General features: G+C 42.3%; 1 protein-coding gene across 2 annotated transcripts in view; it reads right to left on the bottom strand.

Moving 5' to 3' along the window:
* The window catches only part of RET (ret proto-oncogene), an 87,963-nt gene that overhangs the window by 53,900 nt on the left and 14,867 nt on the right, over positions 1-19,196 (bottom strand). The window contains exon 1 of one of the 2 annotated variants that reach the window (XM_035138104.3): positions 16,714-16,975. The exons of the other annotated variant lie outside the window; for it this stretch is intronic. Within the exon in view, the coding sequence (XP_034993995.3) occupies positions 16,714-16,870 (157 nt within the window). The 5' untranslated portion in view covers positions 16,871-16,975. Of the gene's footprint in view, positions 1-16,713; positions 16,976-19,196 lie in introns of those variants that run through there. 2 annotated transcript variants of the gene reach the window in all.

The following is a 19,196-nucleotide window of genomic DNA, read 5'->3' as shown; positions in this document are numbered from 1 at the left end:
AGCTGAAATCTCAGTTGAATGTCTACGGATCAAGATAGGATGTCTTATGTAACTTATTTATACTTGAATTATACACATTACTTAAAACTTGCTGATTTGGGGGGAAATGAATCACTTGGCATGATCTGTAGACCTGTCAAATTCCATTCAGAATGGGATACCTACCAGCCCCGCTGAATCCCCAGTTCATCCCCCGGGATGCACAAGAGCCCTCTTTGCATGTTACTCGTGTGAAAGGGCAACACAGATTCAACGGGGCTGCGCATCAGCCTCACCCCTGGAGATGGTGTGACTCCTTGCAGCCCTCTCAGGTTGATTTAGAGAGGAGTAGCTTTCCCATATGATTAAAAACCCTACAGCATATTGGAGAGTCTATGTAGAGAAAATGTTGTCTCCTTTGGTATGTTCTCTCTCAAAAGATGAGGGGCTGGAACGGACTGTGCTACCTCAGGGTGATGGCCTAAAGATGTACTTGGATAGCTCAGTTGGTTAGAGCGGGTGCTGATAACACCAAGGTTACAGGTTTGATCCCCGCATGGGACACTTGCATATCCCTGCACTGCAAGGGTTTGGACAGATGATCCTCAGGATCCCTTCCAACTCTACTATTCTATGAAATCCTCTTCATACTTCTGTTTAACTTTCTGGGTGAGTAACATGAGAAGAGGGCATAGACCTCTAGGCCAACTAGCTCAAACACCAGGGCCACTACAGAAACCAATGAGACTGCTGTGGACTGCACAGTGCAAATGAAGCTCTCCCATGTGCTGTGAGAGTCTCTGCCTCCAATACTTCAGAAGGTCCCATCCCCAGCGGGCCCTGAAATCAATCACTTAATTCTGCATCCTTCCAGAATTTAGAACTGCCCTTGAATGCATAAAGAAACTTAATGTGAATCACTTTAAAATATTCTGATCTACCCCCCCAAAAAACCGCAAAGTAACCCTTTCTGTGGAGGACTAAATGCAATACATTAAATGCTATACATTTAAAGCACACTGAAAGCACATGGCTTTCCCCAAAGAATCTTGGGAACTGTGGTTTCCCACTCACAGAGCTATGATTCACAGTACCCTTCACAAACCATCGTTCCCAGGATTCTTCGGGGGGGGGGGGATTTAGAAGTTTTAAATGTTCAACCGAATGTGCATACGTGGTGTGGATCTGACCTAAGCTGACAGAGTAATCGCTTCTACAATGTGCAGCAGTATTGACTCAAGTCTTGTTAATAACATTTACATGAGTTAATGATATACGATCTGTGAGCACCTGATGCTGTAGCGCTGTGAGCAGGTGTGACACAAATGCAAGAATAGGAAACTGACAGCATCCTGTTTTTGTTTTGATTGTGTTCTGTTTTATATACTAGAAGCTGTTTTATATACATAGATTTTAAATAAGTAAAACTGTAAATAGTTACAATTCAAGTATTTCTGAATTGCATTTTTTCGAAGAGAAGCAACAAACAGTGTTTACTATATGATAACTTTAGCAGAGTCCCTTAGTTCTCCCGCATGGATAATATATGTGAAAAACAAAAGTGGAAACTCACTTCCATCTGCTAATCATGTAGAGGGAAACCTAGTAAATCAGTGTTCAGCAGCCCTTGTTATGTCCACAAAATACTAGCACAGGCATAGGCAACCTTGGATCTCCAGATGTTTTGGAACTACAACTCCCATGATCCCTAGCTACCGTGTTTCTCATATTATAAGACATGTCTTATATTTATTTTTTCCTCAAAAAAACACACTATGGCTTACTTTCAAGGGATGTCTTATTTTTTTCCTCCTCCTCCTGCTGCGGCCGGCATTGCTGCTGTGCCTATCACTATGTCTTATTTTTGGGGTATGGCTTATATTCCTTGAATGCTTAAAAATCCTGCTATGGCTTATTTTATGGGAATGTCTTAAAATATGAGAAACAGGGTAGCAGGGCCAGTGGTTAGCTGTCCCTTCATGCCCATTTCTCTCACCTCTTCCTTTTTTTATTTTGTACTTTCCTTTGAGCTAACTGTGAAGTCATCACTGCAGTACAAAGAACTATGGCGACCATACCAACCAATAACTGAGCCTTCTGAACCACCAGTAAAACAGATAGAAGAATTGCTGGAAAAGGGAGATATTTTCTAATCTGTGTGAAAACAAAGTAAATTAAAACATAGGCCATTTCAGCTTAGCCCTATTTAAAATTCCAACAGAAAGACACACAAACAGTATTTTCCCACAAATTATTTGTAGCTACTTTGCCTACTGACATACTGGAAGGAGTAAGGGGAAGGTTCCTCTCTCCCTTGTGAGCTGTAAAGAAAAGCCAGCAAACTAGAAATACACATGCCAAATTTCAAGATTTGGGAGTGGTGAATTAACTTACATTTGTGTGGTGTGTGTGGTGTGTGTGTGTGAGAGAGAGAGAGAGAGAGAGAGAAAGAGAAAGAGAAAGAGAAAGAGAGAGAAAGGGCAGTTGAGCTTCTAAACCCTGTTCCTATTAGCATTTAAGTGCTGGTTTTTGGAATTAAAGTTTCAATGAACATAAATGCAACCTTTGGCAAGCTTCCATATAAGCAGGGGCGGGGGAGGGACCTTGTCTGATTTCCCCTACATCAAGGCTTTTGTCCTCAAAGTTTAAATTGAAGCCTTCCCCCCTTTTTTTCTGCAATTATTTTGATGGTCTGCTGTTTGATATAGGGCATTTCAATTAGTTGCAAGATTTTGCAAAGAAATTGCCAAGTGTATAGATATAATTTACTGGTAACCTGAAGACCTTGAAAAGTGGGTAGGGACTCAAGCTTAGTCTAGGACACAGCCAACACTCACATGGAAGTTGGATGAATACCAACAGACTCTCAACTGTATTGGCACTTATAACAATTAAGAAAGTCTATCTCCTGTCAGGAAGGCATTCAAATGAAGTGGCTATCATATTGATCACTGTTCCAAGCCGCTGATCTAAAGCTTAGCACTTCTACAGCAATAGCAATAGCAATAGCAAACACTCAGAGGGTCCCCCACATGGCTCCAAAGGGAATTGGGGTTGCCACACGGCAACTGAAACCAGTGTTAGAAAGTCAAATATATAAGCTAGGCACTAAGTGGCTCTTTAAACCAGGGTTACAGTCACCCAAACGGAATGCCTAGTTGCCATTTTTGGGCCAGACAGCTCAAAAGTCGCATTTTTCAATACGTCTTTTTGGTTCCTCAAATTCATTCATATTGTGCTGATAAAATATAATGGACAGAATTCTACAGGATGTGTTGTTAGTATGTGAAATGCGGAATGATCCAAGGATCCCCAGGCATGCACCTCCAGATGGTGGAGACATCAGGCGCCATCCAGATGCCTGGGCATCTTCACTTGGTCGCATGTGGCCGATAGCCAGGTGTAAAATGCACCTGGCGTCTGGAGAATTTCAAACGCTGACCCAGACATGGGACACATATTTAAATCACCCTCTAACCCAGGCATCCCCAAACTGCGGCCCTCCAGATGTTTTGGCCTACAACTCCCATGATCCCTAGCTAAGAGGACCAGTGGTCAGGGATGATGGGAATTGTAGTCCAAAACATCTGGAGGGCCGAAGTTTGGGGATGCCTGATCTAACCCAACCGCAGACAAGGCAGGACAGTGGGAGACAAGGCTTTCTCCACAATGAATGAATGATTTATTTCAGCTTTAAGCTCATATACACATAAAAACAGACACAGCGAGACATACTTGCTTTACAATTAATAAAATAAATATAGAACTAAAAATATAATAATTACAGATAATATAAAATTAGGAAAATGATATGGTAAAAGCTTTCAGGATTCATGTAACAATCCATTTCGCCTCTTATAGGACAGAACAGAAGTTAAAAATCTTGCCACTTGCAAGGTTACGAACGAATCAGTATCTTGCAATAATAGGGCGAGATGAGTCTCTACTGTAAGTCTAGAGAATTTTTGGACTAATGGACTCAATAGGTTTTTTCGGACAGCACTATACAGAGGGCATGTAAACACTATGTGCTGAAGGGATTCCGTCGACTGGTTATCACAGGAACATAAAACCGAGACTCGGCCCTTAGAGAATCTGTGAAGAAGGACGTTGGAGGGGAAAACATTGAACCGCACTTTAATAAACGCAAAGCGATGGCTGGCAATACCCTGTTTCTCCGAAAATAAGACGTAGCCATAAAATAAGCCATAGCAGGATTTTTAAGCATTCAAGGAATATAAGCCATACCCCGAAAATAAGCCATAGTGATAGGCAGTTTAACCTTGTAGGTTAAACTGTACCATACTTAATTAAAAATAAGACATCCCCTGAAAATGAGCCATAGTGTTTTTGTGGGGTTTTTTTTGAGAAAAAATAAATATAAGACGGTGTCTTGTTTTCGGAGAAACACGGTAGAGAAGGATGATAAATAAGCTGGGACATGATTTGCGGGAGTAACGCCCATATGCAGAGGTGAACATACCCCCCCGTCTAACATAAGATTATGTTGCAACTCTATCATCCAATCCCTGATTAATAATTTTTTTAGCTGTCGTAAGATCAAAATTTAAAGCTTCTAGGGGGGAGATTCCAAAAAGCAAAAGCTTGGCATGGATCTTGCTGGCCCAGGGACTGGTGAATTCGTCATGACATAAACATTGGGCTAGATAATAATCAGGTAATCTGTGCCAGAGTGTTAGCCTGTAGTTGAAAGCCCATTTTCACAGAAGTGTCTCTAGCGAGGGGATCTCCAGTTCCAGACATATAGCCACATTGCTCACACATGAGGGAAGTTTCGACAGGCGGCGTAAGAACTGATTTTGGAGGGTCTCAAGAGGGGAAAAATTTGCCAAGGCAGCCCAAAGTGGTGCAGCATAAGCGAGTATGGCAGCTATTCTCGCATTAAACACCTTCAACCCCGAAGGCACATGCAGAGCCCCATCTGTGAAATAAAACTGGAGAAGCGTGTGGGACACAGTTTTAGCCTTCTTGAGGAGATATTGATTTTGTGCTTTCCATCTCGTTTGGTTGAAAAAATATGCCTAAATATTGGAATTTGGAAACTTGTTCCACTGTTGCTCCATCGAGCTTCCACTTGTATTGTTTTCGGCTTCTGGAGAAAATCATTATTTTGGATTTAGAATGGTTGATGGTTAACTGATTGGTTTGACAATAGGAAACAAAGATCTTCAGTGCTCTATTTAGGCCAACTCGAGAATAGGAAAGAATTACTGCGTCGTCTGCATACAGAAGCAGTGGGCAGCGATAATCCGCAAGGCGGGGGGGGGCGTGGCGTGAATATTGACAAGCGACTTGATTAGAGGTTTTCTCATATCACTTATACACAAATTAAAGAGATAGGGAGCTAGTATACAGCCTTGGCGGACTCCCTTATTTACAGGCACCGAATTCGTGAGTTCACCTGCTGGAGTTAGTCTCACTCTGGCAACTGATCCCTCATGCAATTGAATCATAAGCCATAGTATTCTTCTGTCAATGCCCCAGGTAGCGAGTTTCACCCATAAGGTGTTTTCTGGGGGTGCTGTCAAAAAAGGCAGCACAAAAAAGTCAATAAAAGCAGCACATAGATGGCCCCAACTAGGGGTACCGGTAGAGTACTTCAGTGCAAGATGGTAAAGAATAATAGCGTGGTCCGTTGTGGAGCGATTGGGTCTAAAACCTGCTTGTTCGTGACCAATTAAGTTGGACTCTTCCGACCACTGGGTCAATTTGGAAAGCAGAAAGTGGGCATAGATTTTCCCTAGGATTGAAAGTAGACTGATGGTACAATGGTTCCCGGGGTTAGCGGTGGATCCTTTTTTGTGAATTGGGATAATAATAGCCTCCTTCCACGACTTGGGAATGAGACCTGTGGCGTTTATAGCATCGAAAACTTTGGCCAGACTTCCAGCCCACCACTCAGGATGTGACTTAATGGCCTCCGCTGGGACCAAATCGGGCCCGGGAGCCTTACCCACTTTCAGTTGACATATCAAGTCTTTTATTGACCCTAGGTAGGTAGGTGGCCAAATGGGTAGATGGCAAAACAAAGACCTATGCGATTTGGATGCTGCAATTAAAGGCTGCTAGCGATTTGATTGCCAGGTGCGTTTAGCCTTTGGGCATGTTTATAGGCCGCTTTGGCTTGAAAATATGTAATTGGCAGGTTGGTAGCACCTGAGACCTTGTACTCATTGTAAATTGAGCACAAAAGGGTTCTAGCTTGTTTACACTGAGAATCGTACCAAGGAGCACCAGAGTTATACTGGCTGTGATTTACCGCTTGGGGAGGTATTGTAAAGAAGGCAGTAAGATCCACCATAAAATGATTAAACAGCCCCAATAGTACATTGGGGTCATGGGAATCAGAAGTTGTATCAGTTAGCTGCACACTAATTTCTTTTTGATAAAAGTCCAAGTACAATTGGACTTGGACCTTAGACCAATTTATTCCTCTCACTCTAGTCAGAACATTGGAATCTATTCAGATTGGATGTCTGTGCTCGACCGAATGCCAATCCAGAGAGAGTGTGGCTACTAAGGGGAGGTGATCGCTAGGTTGTATATTGTCGACCTTAAAGGAAGAGACATTCAGGAACAAATCCCTCAAAATCAAGAGATAATCTAATATGCTGTTGGATTTTATGCGTAGATGGGTGTACTCCCCCGGTACATCTGGGGGGGGGCATCTGCCGTTCCAGGGGACTAGATTTAGATGGATGGCAATTTGATAGAGAAGCACTCCAGCCTTGTTTACTCTGGAGTCTTTAGAGGTTCTCCCTATGGTGTGTTCCAGTTCATCGTTGTCAAGACATGGGGCAACCATTTGGCTTTAGTCAAGGTTTCCCAGTTGGCTTGGTACGGGCATTAAAATCCCCTCCAATTAAGGATTGAGTATTGGGATACTTGACGTGGCATGATAATAGATGGTCTTCTAGTATTTCCCATCTAGAGCGAAGTTCAAGGGACAAACCTCCTGGAGGAAGGTAAACATTGGAAATTAGCTAAAGTCCTTCCTCGCCCCTGGTGATACATCGTGGTGTTGAAAACCAGGTATCACCCAGCCCTGCTTCTATGTTTCCCACTGTCCAGTAGATGCTGTTGCTTATAGTTGTGGCAGCATCCAGAACTAAATTCTGATGTTTATAGCTCCTCAAATCCTGCCTGATACCCATTTTGCTTGTTTAAGTTAGGAGAAGTGGGTAATCAGGACAACTCACAGATGGGGAAGGTGAGGGGGCCAAAACAACCATGTTTCAAGGGGGGGGAGGAACAAATTCAGGTTATTATGGACTTGGGTTGAAACAGGCTCAGGGGTTTTAGAACCATGACATTCAATTTCCAATCTCCAATACCCCATCACTAAATATTATTTTAGTATTTTCCCATGGCTTCTCTTCTAGTCCATTTATTCTTATATAGCTCATAAAACTTATAGACCACTTGATTGTAAAAAATAAAACTTCAACAGAGGGGAGTTGGAGACCAACAATGGATAGAGCATATCCCAGGCCACTCTCACTCTTTTTTTAAAAAAAAAAAAACTCAGTGGGGATGGAGTTCCAAAAGGTAAACTGACTTTTAGAAGAAGGCCACAAGTCAAAAGAGTTTCTGAACTTACTGGCTTAAGGGAACTTTAGTTTAAAAATACCTTTATGGTCAATTAGATTAGCTCTTGACCACAACGCTAAAATATAATGCTGACACAGTGGGGAGAAATACGCTTCAGATCGTGTAGGAAGGATGTACAGTTTCTAATTATGGTGTCACCAGAGATGAAGCAGCTATATTCAGAGATAGAGAATAAACTTGCTGGACTTCCTTTTCTCCACAGAGGCTTCATTACTGGAGAAAATCCCAAAGTAAAATTGCTCAAAACCTCCCTCCTCTAAAAAAAGGTTTTTTTACCTTGAGCTGTAAAAATAAATGCTTGCAGGCCAAGCAGTTGTAACTTTAAAGCTTAGCACATGGTACGGTAATTGTATCCACATGGTGAGATAGATGGCTGCCTGGAACCTCTAATCACGTGGTAAAACCACCATTGTTACCAAGGCTCAATAACAGGCATCCCCAAACTGCGGCCCTCCAGATGTTTTGGCCTACAGCTCCCATGATCCCTAGCTAAGAGGACCGGTGATCAGGGATGATGGGAATTGTAGGCCAAAACATCTGGAGGGCCTAAGTTTTGGGGTGCCTGCTCAATAAAGTAATTCCCTAGTTTAACAGGATGAAAGGTAGAAATGACTCCCCCACAAGGTTACATGTGCACATGGTAACCTTTTAAATGGCTATCTGGCAATTGCCAGTTATTTGTGACAATCCTGAAGGATTTCATTTCTAATTTAAGAGGTGTAGGATTTCAAGGATACCAATGAGACACATTCGCTGACTTGAAAGCCTTTCTCCTCCTCCTGGATGCCTATCGGCTGGTTTTGATTACTCAGTGCTGAGAAGGTACCAGGGGAAGCTAGTCAATGGGGGCAAATGGGGCACTGCCCCAACAACAACTTCATTCTGCCCTCAGGCAGCTCCCTCCTGCCTGCATCCTTACTTGGGACACAGAAGGAAGCAGGGAGCTTGGTGCCTGTGCAGTGGCAGAACCAACCCAAAGCTCCTGGCATTGCGTCCACACCAAACTCTCCACTGCCTCATCCCCCCCTTTCTCAGTAACTGGAAGTGACAAATGGCACTAGGAAGAAAAGGGACCTGCCAGCATCACTGTATCTACCAGGACTGTTACAACCATTCCAAGGGGCGGCCCTCTCTCTGTTAGCTGAGTTTAGTGTTGCCAACCAGCACTGGCTGGCAAATGGCTCATATTACCCTGACATTGAGACATAGCACATCAACTAAATATGGCTTCTGCTCTGTTTTCTTGTGAAACCGCAAGCTATGTGTGGGGTCTAAAGTGCCATGAATGATGATCTCCTTTCAGCACCCCCTTCTAACAGCATCCTCTGCTGCCCCACAAAGCCACCCCTACCACAACGCTTCTGAAGCCACATCCTATGATGCCCAATGGACTCTCACCAGCAGGAAATAAAACCCCTTCCACTTGAATGGAAACACTTTCCACTCAAAACACTGGAGAGAGTAGGTTGGATCCTGGCCATTGTTTAACTTATCCAGACATCATGTTTACATTCTACAAAGTCAAAAGCTTCAACCGTGAAAGAGGATTACAGTTACTTGTTAAACATTAAGTATTACAACTAGTAAAGCAAAGCTTAATTGATTTAAAGCTTTTGTTAATTATTGATGGGGGACAAATCCCAATTGATTGGATTGACAGTTAAGGGGACTGGGGGGGGGGTTTGAGGTTCTTTGCCTTCTGGAAGAAGACTGTGATAAGGAACGAAAGATAAAAGGAAAAAAAGTATTTCCAACTAACAAACATTCATTCATTTTCCACTCCATTTTATTTCTTAAAAAGTTGCTTTTGCTGGAGGATGCTGCCTCCAAATCAAATGTGCAACTTTTGGTTCATAATGTAGAGGGAAAGACTGATATTACTCATAACTGGAGAAGGGAGGTGAAGTGCAAAGCTAATGAATCGGGACTTGGAAGAGACATTTGAAAAACTAGAGCCAGAGTTAAATTACATACTTATTTAACTGCTAAGAGATTGTAAACACAAAATATACTTTTCGCTTAATGTGGGCAGCTTGTATGATCCTGGCATTGCTATTGTGTCGAGGATGGGAATGGTTCCCCATGCTCACTATGACCACAAGAAGATAGGGGAACCTGGCATGCATCCATTAACAAGAGGGACAACAGCTGCTAGCAGCTCTTCCCCAACCTCAAGTCCAGTGTGGTATCTGTGATGTTGTACTGAAGGAAGTGGCAGGCCAGCATACCAGGTTGAATTTTAGAGTTAGAAGAGACCCTGAGGATCATCTGTCCAACCCCCTGCAATGCAGGAATATGCAGCTGTCCCGTAAGGGGATCAAACCTGCAACCATGCTCTAACCAACTGAGCTATTATGTTGGCCTCAGAATCTTTTTCAGGCATAGAATGGAGGTGGGTGCCCAACATTAGTTCCTGCATTTGGCAAGCAGTAGGAAGCTTCTTTAAGAACTTGCCATAGTTTGCTGTGGTCAAATGCTTTTGTGTAGTCAATGAAGCAGAAGTAGATATTTTTCTGGAACTCTAGCTTTCTCCACAATCCAGCGCATGTTTGCAATTTGGTCTCTGGTTCCTCTGCCCCTTCGAAATCCAGCTTGCACTTCTGGGAGTTCTCGGTCCACATACTGCCTAAGCCTGCCTTGTAGAATTTTAAGCATAACCTTGCTAGCGTGTGAAATGAGCGCAATTGTGCGGTAGTTGGAGCATTCTTTGGCACTGCCCTTCTTTGGGATTGGGATGTAGATTGATCTTCTCCAATCCTCTGGCCATTGCTGAGTTTTCCAAACTTGCTGGCATATTGGGTGTAGCACCTTAACAGAATCAACTTTTAAAATTTTAAATAGTTCAGCTGGAATATCATCACTTCCACTGGCCTTGTTATTAGCAGTGATTTCTAAGGCCCATTTGACTTCACTCTCCAAGATGTCTGGCTCAAGAAATGGGAGTGCCTGATCATCTCATCTGTCTCCTGAGAAATCTCTATGTGGGACAAGAAGCTACAGTTAGAACTGGATATGGAACAACTGATTGGTTAAAAATTGGGAAAGGAGTACGACAAGGCTGTATATTGTCTCCCTGCTTACTTAACTTATATGAAGATTTCATCATACGAAAGGCTGGACTGGATGAATCCCAAGCCGGAATTAAGATTGCCGGAAGAAATATCAACAACCTCAGATATGCTGATGACACAAGCTTGATGGCAGAAAGTGAGGAGGAATTAAAGAACCTTTTAATGAGGGTGAAAAAGGAGAGCACAAAATATGGTCTGAAGCTCAACATCAAAAAAACCAAGATCATGGCCACTGGTCCCATCACCTCCTGGCAAATAGAAGGGGAAGAAATTGAGGCAGTGAGAGATTTTACTTTCTTGGGTTCCATGATCACTGCAGATGGTGACAGCAGTCACAAAATTAAAAGACGCCTGCTTCTTGGGAGAAAAGCAATGACAAACCTAGACAGCATCTTAAAAAGCAGAGGCATTACCTTGCCAACAAAGGTCCGTATAGTTAAAGCTATGGTTTTCCCAGTAATGATGTATGGAAGTGAGAGCTGGACCATAAAGACGGCTGATCACCGAAGAATTGATGCTTTTGAATTATGGTGCTGGAGGAGACTCTTGAGAGTCCCATGGACTGCAAGAAGATCAAACCTATCCATTCTTAAGGAAATCAGCCCTGAGTGCTCACTGGAAGGACAGATCCTGAAGCTGAGGCTCCAATACTTTGGCCACCTCATGAAGGCACAAGGAGAAGGGGACGACAGAGGACGAGATGGTTGGACAGTATTCTCGAAGCCGCCAACACGAGTCTGACCAAACTGCGAGAGGTAGTGGAAGACAGGAGTGCCTGGCGTGATCTGGTCCATGGGGTCACGAAGAATCGGACACAACTAAATGACTAAACAACAACAAAAGGAAGCTTCTGGATTGACCAGGACTGAGAAAAATACTATAGGCCCAGTCTGAAGAGGAGTACCTTTTGTTCCTCATAGCAATGCAATAGGTTATATATATATTTGGGGAGAGTCCTATACTACTACTACATTTTAACCAATTTTATAGAGCAGGCCAACTATGTCCTCTCCTATGTCCACATAAGTTCTGCCTCAATTCATGAGCATAGGATAAGAACCTCTCCACTGTTATCATCTCCAGACTTTGTAGAAAAGTCAAATGCTTATGTTGTGACCAAGAGGATTCCAGATCCTAAATATTTGAAAGCTCACGTTCATTGTTCTTACATGACTACCTGCTACCATGTTCTGCTTCTGAAAGATTTTAATGGCTCTCTTTTTGCATTAAAAAAGACAGATGCTGTCATTTTTCTTTGGCAACGTATAACAAGAAAAGCACAAAGATATAATCTAATACCGTATTATGTCATATTTAGACATATCATTGACTGTTGGCATCCAGCTTGGAACCAGGAGGATATTTATGCCAACTATAAGAGCTCTTCAAAAGGCTACGTCTGCTAAAATCACTTTAAGAGAATATTACACATGACATCACCCATCAGTGACTGCACTGACTCAGGGCAATTACTGCTAATCAACTTAGACTATATCTGTGTAGTTATTTTTAGATGTTTTATTGATGTTGATCAAGAAAGCCTACTGTAGCACATCCTTTAACCTAGTGTACATGGTGGTCAATTATTTCAGAAGTAGGGTAGCTTGTTCCTCTCCATGCTATGTTCTTTCATTCATGTTTGAATTTTCAGTACTACTATTTCAAGCTTATTCTTGTTAACTAGACATATTAATCCACTGCTGAGCAAGATCTGCCCCTGCAGGGGGTTTTCTGTACATGGACTCACACTTAGCCAGTCTGAACAACTTTCAAGGACTGTAGTGAAGCTATATTTATGCATCATAGATTTTACTATGATGCAAAAGTTTTGCCTCCACAGTCACTTACGGACTCACTGTTAAGACCGTGTTCATGGAAGACAATCTTACTCGGCTACGAGTGATTGCCAAAGAAGAAAAAGCTAGGGATTGAACCTGGAATCTTCTGCATGCAAAACAATGCTCTACCGCTGAGCTATGGTCCTTCCCTATCTAATCAAAATGTGGCACATGGGTGTAATGTTGTAAACATAGAAACAAGGAATTGTGGAGTTGGAAGGGACCCTGAGGATCATCTAGTCCAACCCTCTGCCATGCAGGAACATGCAGCCATCCCATACATACAGGGATCAAACCTGAAACCTTGGCATTGTCAGCACCACACTCAAACCAACTGAGCTATCCAGGCTGACTTAAGAATGAACCAAGTGAAAGAGAACTGCACAATCTTAACACACACACGCGAACTCAAAACCAATGGATAACTGGAACAGCTTAACTTACAGACAAAATGCTACAGGTAGGTAACCGTGTTGGTCTGAGTCGAAGCAAAATAAAAAATTCCTTCAGTAGCGCCTTAAAGACCAACTAAGTTTTTATTTTGGTATGAGCTTTCGTGTACATGCACTGAAGAAGTGTATGCACACGAAAGCTCATACCAAAATAAAAACTTAGACAAAATGGTGTTACTTTTTTTTAATCCCCTTCTTAAAATGACTTGCTGATGCTTAAGGTAAGTCTATTTGGTATTTGTAATATTCCCTCCCAAAGATGTAACTCAAAAATTACAAGACACAACAGTGCAAAGTTTTGCCCTTGATTTGCCTAACCTGCTATTGCTATAAATAATCCTTTTCCAGCAGCAGCTGCCCCGATTATCATTTCTTAAAAGGCAAACAAAAGGGTATTTACCTCTCACACTGCTCCACCTGGCTCTCTTGCTTTAGTACCGGGCCCCATCTTAAATCTATGATCTATTGTTCTTGCATGAGCACACTTCAAATGAAATACAGTCTGCGGTCTCTGTTCAGGGCGCAGCGGAAGTTGACACCAGGTAATGCAGTCAAGACCTTTTCTTATCACTGTATCAATTACCAACCGTACCCACTCATTGAAACAAAGCAGGTTCAAAGAGCTAGATCTCCATGTCCTTCTGGCTTCTGAACGCTACACTATACTTTAACATGTTGTTTATTCCCTAGTAATCAATGTCACCAAATTCAAGAGCTTCTACCTCTCCCAGGCAAGAGTTTAGTGAGGCAGAAGAAGAGCGAAGAGTTCTCTTTGCAAAAGTGATTCATTCATGAGAGCTTTAATGGGCTGGGTGGGCTTTAGAGGTAGACAGTGGGAATCTGCTTTCAATTAACTGTCTTATTTATGCCTCTTCCCAAACAGTCGCCACACAAGGCAAGTTGCCCCTCTTAACTAAGTAACAGGATAATGTGCAACCTCCGGGAGAGGGGTTGGTAAAAAGCACACACACCAGGTAAAGCAAGTACACAATGCTCTAGGGAACATAGCAGATTTTAAACAAAATTGGGGTTTGATAATGTACAGTATTATGCTTGGAGTCTTTTCCCCTCCACGGGAACACACACAGTTTTATTCCTCAAACAACAGCAAGAGTCAGAGCAAAGCTTTTGAGCCATGCAAAGTTTAAAATGTTGGTTGTCAAGGCATGTGATTTTGCACCTTCCCCAAAGTTCTGCAGAATTATACGTTTTTTAAATGGGCAGGATTTTCTGGGCCAGGTTCAGATGTAACAACGAACTATGGGTTGTTATTACATGAACAAGCCAGCAAGAGCCTTGGACTTGTGTGCTTCCCCGTTCTCTTTGCATGAAATGGAAGGAGATCTAAAAGCGTCCATTCTTGTTGTGTTAAAACCACCATTTGTGGAAAGCCAGTATACCAAAACATAGTAATTGGAGCAAATTAGTAGTTTTACTGAATCTTGGGCGGCGGAGAGGGGCTGCCTTCTGAAAACCACACAACATCACAGTATCTTTCCAACTGTGTTCTGGTGAATCCTGAGTTTCCTTAGAAGCTTGCTGAGGTAGTGATGATGGCAAATTTCCTGAAAAGAATTTGCCCACCACTGATGACCTTTTCCGTGCAAATGAGCAGCTGTATGGGAGCATTAGATTGCTAATAAGCCTAGCTAGCTCTCCATGAGAATTTACTGTTCCATCTTGGAACGTGACCCAGAATCTACTACAACAAGCTTGGAAAATCTATAGCCCTCCAGATTTATTTATTTATATGACTGATCGATTGCACTTCTCATAAGGGGGGAGGGCTTGCAATGAAGCACATAGAAAAAGCCCATTAAAATAACACGAATCCCTGAATGACAAATTAGTTGTTGGGAACCAGTCAGTGTAGTCAATGGGTCGGGGATGATGGGAGTTATAGTTCAGCAGCATTTGAAAGGTCACAGGTTCCCCATCCCTACTATACAATACACAAGGTTTCCCAGCAGACAAGCCAACATGGAATGGTCTCCATTAAGCTGGTAAACTTGAAAGTGTACAGGATGGAAGGCAGCTCAGGATACCAGATTTTGCTGCTTATAACTGCAAAATGCAATCACAGCTTTCCAAAAATCTGGGAGAGGTGGACAATGAAAAATATTCCATGAGGCCTTTTGCATAACTAAGCACAGAACCATTTAACATGTGGTGATGAGAGTTCAAACTGAACTCACTCCAAAAATTCTTCTATCTGAAAGAGCATCACCTGACTCAACCAAAGACACTGCCAGTTTCTCACCTTTCATTTCTGTCTTGCTTTCCCTCTTCCCCTGACTCCAGTATTTGGCAAATCACTGAGGAACAGTCACTCCATCACCACTTTTCCTGCCTGTCAAATAAACCACTGGACGAGTTCCCTCAACAGTTGAGATTACGTAATAATGCAAAATGAACCTCATGATTAGCAACACTCAATTTATGGATTATGGTCTCTTTTCTGCTCGCCTAGTCCCTACTGCCCATTCCCGACTTGTTTTCCGAACATATCTGGCAACTGGCTTATTAACTGCCGGTGTATCAGGTACTGTAATAGAACTATATTTGTATTTCCAGAAAAATTAAAATAAGATCCAAATGTGGATGTCACGGGGGATATAAAGATGACTCGCAGCAAAGGGCATTCATAAAGTTGGGCATGCAGAAGTATCAGATAGTCAGCGTATGGAAATGTTTAGAAAAACTATAAGGAACTAGGAAAACTGGAGTGAATATATGAACTGGAATGAAAGCAGTTTGTCTGCGTCCAAGTTAAGATAAGCCAAACCTTGGCTTTGCGCAGCACAGCAGCAAAAAAGGAGCAAAGTTGCTGGGAGCTCCCCTTTGAGAACCTGCATTTTTGCACTAATCCAAGGTTGGGCTTGAGGCAGCCCATAGCTCAATGATCCTAGATTGGTCCCAAATCCTCGAAAGCCACCACCAGTAAGCAAAGATCATACTGATTTGGAGAAACCAAAGGATTGTCGCAGTGTAAGGCAGCTTCTCATATTATTACTGGGTCACTTCAACGCCATACATTTAAAGCACTCTTACACCACTTGAACAGTTACAGCTTCCCCCAAAGAATCCTGGGAAACCTACTTTGTTAAGGCTGCTGGGAACTGTGTGCAGGCTCTCCTAAAAGTTCTCTGCACCCTTAACAAACTACAGTTCCTGTGATTTTATGGCAGAGGCCATGACTGTTCAAGTGGTATGAGTGCGCTTCAAATAGGAGCATTTTACTGTAGGCTTATCTCTGAAGCCTCCTGCCTAGATGTCTTTAGGCCTATATGCTGAACCTCATATATAATCCCCTTCAGCAGAAGGCATTCCAGGAACTATTCAGGTCCCATCCTACCATCACTGCTAGCTTTTAGTTGATATGCTTTTATTCATGTTTTAGGCATTGCAGGAAGGTAAGGCAGGGCTGGACTTTCCTCCCAATCTTTCCCATCATTAAAAAACAAAAAAACTAAAACAATCCCCTCTTCTCCTGGTTTCTCAGGCTTTGTTAGGAAGGAATCAAGTGTCTCGCTTTAGAAAAACCTGAAATATTGGAAACCCTAGCATGCGACAAAGTGTACCATGTGCTTAAACAGTTTGCTTCTCAATATTTGTTCCACATGGTTACAGCTTTCTGTTGTTCTACTGCAGAACAATGAAGAGGTGACAGTGAAACCTTTCAGCTGCAAGTCGAAATAAATGAAGATTTTAGGGAGTCTCCGGAAAGGAAGAATGTGGTACCTCCAATTTCTTCTGGGGAAGGTTTATTTAATTTGGAGCATTCCCATCTTTCCTTTCTCTCCAGAGCCTCTGCTTCCACTTCCGCTGCCATCCACTCTTCTCCCCAGGGCAAATAATTAGGAAGCATTGGATGCCAGAAGGCTAGCTTTCTACTCATTGCAATGCAGTTCAAATTAAGTGCTTCCTTCTGGAATATCCTGGAATTAAAAGAGGAAGCTCTTTAATGGCGAAATGTATTAGACTGTGAAATAGACTCCCCACTCCCCCAGGGCAGGGCCTGCTTAAGAAAGTAAGAGCTTGCTGGGGGGAGGGGGGAATGTGCTTTAGGGAGCTACCCTGAAGGCACAAAAGGCAAAGTTCCAAATGTTCCAATGATATTCACATTCTATAACAGCCATCACATTGCAGTTTCACTGGTAGAAAGTTATGGGGCAGCTTTGTGCAATGAAGATTAGCAGCAGCAGCAACAGCAGCAGCAACAGCAGCAGCAACAACAGAACAGAAGAAACTGCCTTATTCCAAATGGTCCATTCCCCCCCCCCTTTTTCTTCCCAATGTCTCAACAAATGAAACTGATTTGTAAAAATGTTACGAGAAATTGCACATACTTTTGTAAACCAAGAAAATCTTTAATAAATTTAAAAAATAATAATAAGATGTTACCAAGCCTACCTGGAAATACCAGGGGATGAACCTGGGATCCTTTGCATGGCTAGTATGTGCTCTACCACTGACCCACAGCTATTTCCCATTGCCTGACCTGGTCAAAATTTGACTTAGGTACGGAATGCAAAAGACGTAGATCACAAAACATGTAGCTTGCCAGAAACAGTTCCCAAACTCTCCCAAAAACCTGCACACAATCTAGCTCTAGCTGTAACACTGTGGAAATGAAAGGTGCATACTTCCCATGCCCAGTGTCCTTGGAGATGCCCAACAGGAGCAGCCAGTTGTACCACCTTCCCAGATTGAAGAACTGGGCCAAAACCAAGAAAATGACATTTCAGGAGGGACAAATGTGTGGTTCTACACTCAAGTAGGAAGAACCAGCTGAAAAAAATTTTTTTGCCAGTAGTACCTGTGAAAAGGATCTAGAGGTCTTACTAGACCACAAGCTTAACATGAGTCACCAATGTAAGCATTTTAATTCCAGGATATTCCAGAAGGAAGCACTTAATTTGAACTGCAGCAGCAAGCAACAGAAGTATAGTCTCCAGGTCAAGGAAAGTCATAGTACTGCTCCATTCTGCCCTAGTCAGACCATACCAGGAATACTGTGTCCAGTTCTAGGCACCATATTTGAAGAAGAATCTTCAAGCTGGAATGTGTACAAAGAGGGTGACCAAGATGATCAATAGTCTGGAAACCAAGCCTTATGAGAAATGGTTGAGGGAGTTGGAGACATTTAGCCTAAATAAGAGGCAACTGAGAAGAGATATGATAGCCATCTTCAAATATCACCTGGAAGAAGGAGCAAACTTGTTTTCTCCTGTTCCAGAGGGTAGGACTAGAACCAATGGCTTCAAGTTACAAGAAAGGAGATTCCAACTAAACATCAGGAAGAACATTCTGATGGTAAGAGCTGTTCGACAGTAGAATGGACCCCCTTGAAGGTGGTGGACTCTCCTTCATTGGAAGTTTCTAAGTAAAGGCTAGATGGCTAACGGTCATGGATGGTTTAGTTGAGATTCCTGCATAGCAGGGAGTTGGACTAAATGACCATCAGAGTCCCTTCCAACTCTACAATTCTATGATTCTATGAAATCTGTTTTGATTGACTGGAAACCAAACCACCTACGGTACTTTCCTATTATCTCCTTTGTAAGTTTCTCCTTAATGTTGTTGTTTTTTGAAAGACAATAAAAAATAAAAACAATCCATTAGAGCAACAGAAGCAACTTTTTAATATCTGCTAAATATAATGTTTAATTAGTTTTCTAAATGCATATGCCATTAGCTAACCATTAGGGATAATGTACCCATCTTCCTTTGCAGAATCAGAGAAACCACTGATTTAGTTAGACAGATTCTGAAAGGTAATTTGGCTGAATAAGTGTATTTGTATCATGATTAACTGAACAAAGCTTTTTTCTAATAAAAAAACATTTCTGCTGGTGGCAAGGCGTCATTTCTTCTGAAAGCTTTCTCCAATTCTACTGGCTCATTCATGCCATTTCAGACTTTTTTATTTTAAAAAATGGTATCTCTGAAATACAGACTCTTCTGAAACATCATTTAAAAGTCCAGTTGTTGAGAAAATTCTCTGAGCAATATAAAGCTAACGCCCAGAAACATGTTTTGTAGGAACAAGGTGAGAAAGACCCAGATTGAGTATTTAGAGCAGTGGTACTCAAAGGGTGTGGCAGGAGAGGATGGCAAGTGTGGCGGAAAGATCCAAGGGCAATCAAATAAACATTTGAACATTTCAGCACAGTTATAGTATAGCATTAGGATAGGATGGGATAGGACAGGGAGAAACTGAT

Source organism: Zootoca vivipara, chromosome 5 (assembly GCF_965207765.1).
Source record: "Zootoca vivipara chromosome 5, rZooViv2.hap1.1, whole genome shotgun sequence".
Taxonomy (NCBI): domain Eukaryota; kingdom Metazoa; phylum Chordata; class Lepidosauria; order Squamata; family Lacertidae; genus Zootoca; species Zootoca vivipara.
The sequence above is the reverse complement of the archived record's forward strand: the minus strand, read 5'-3'. Positions and strand labels throughout refer to the sequence as shown.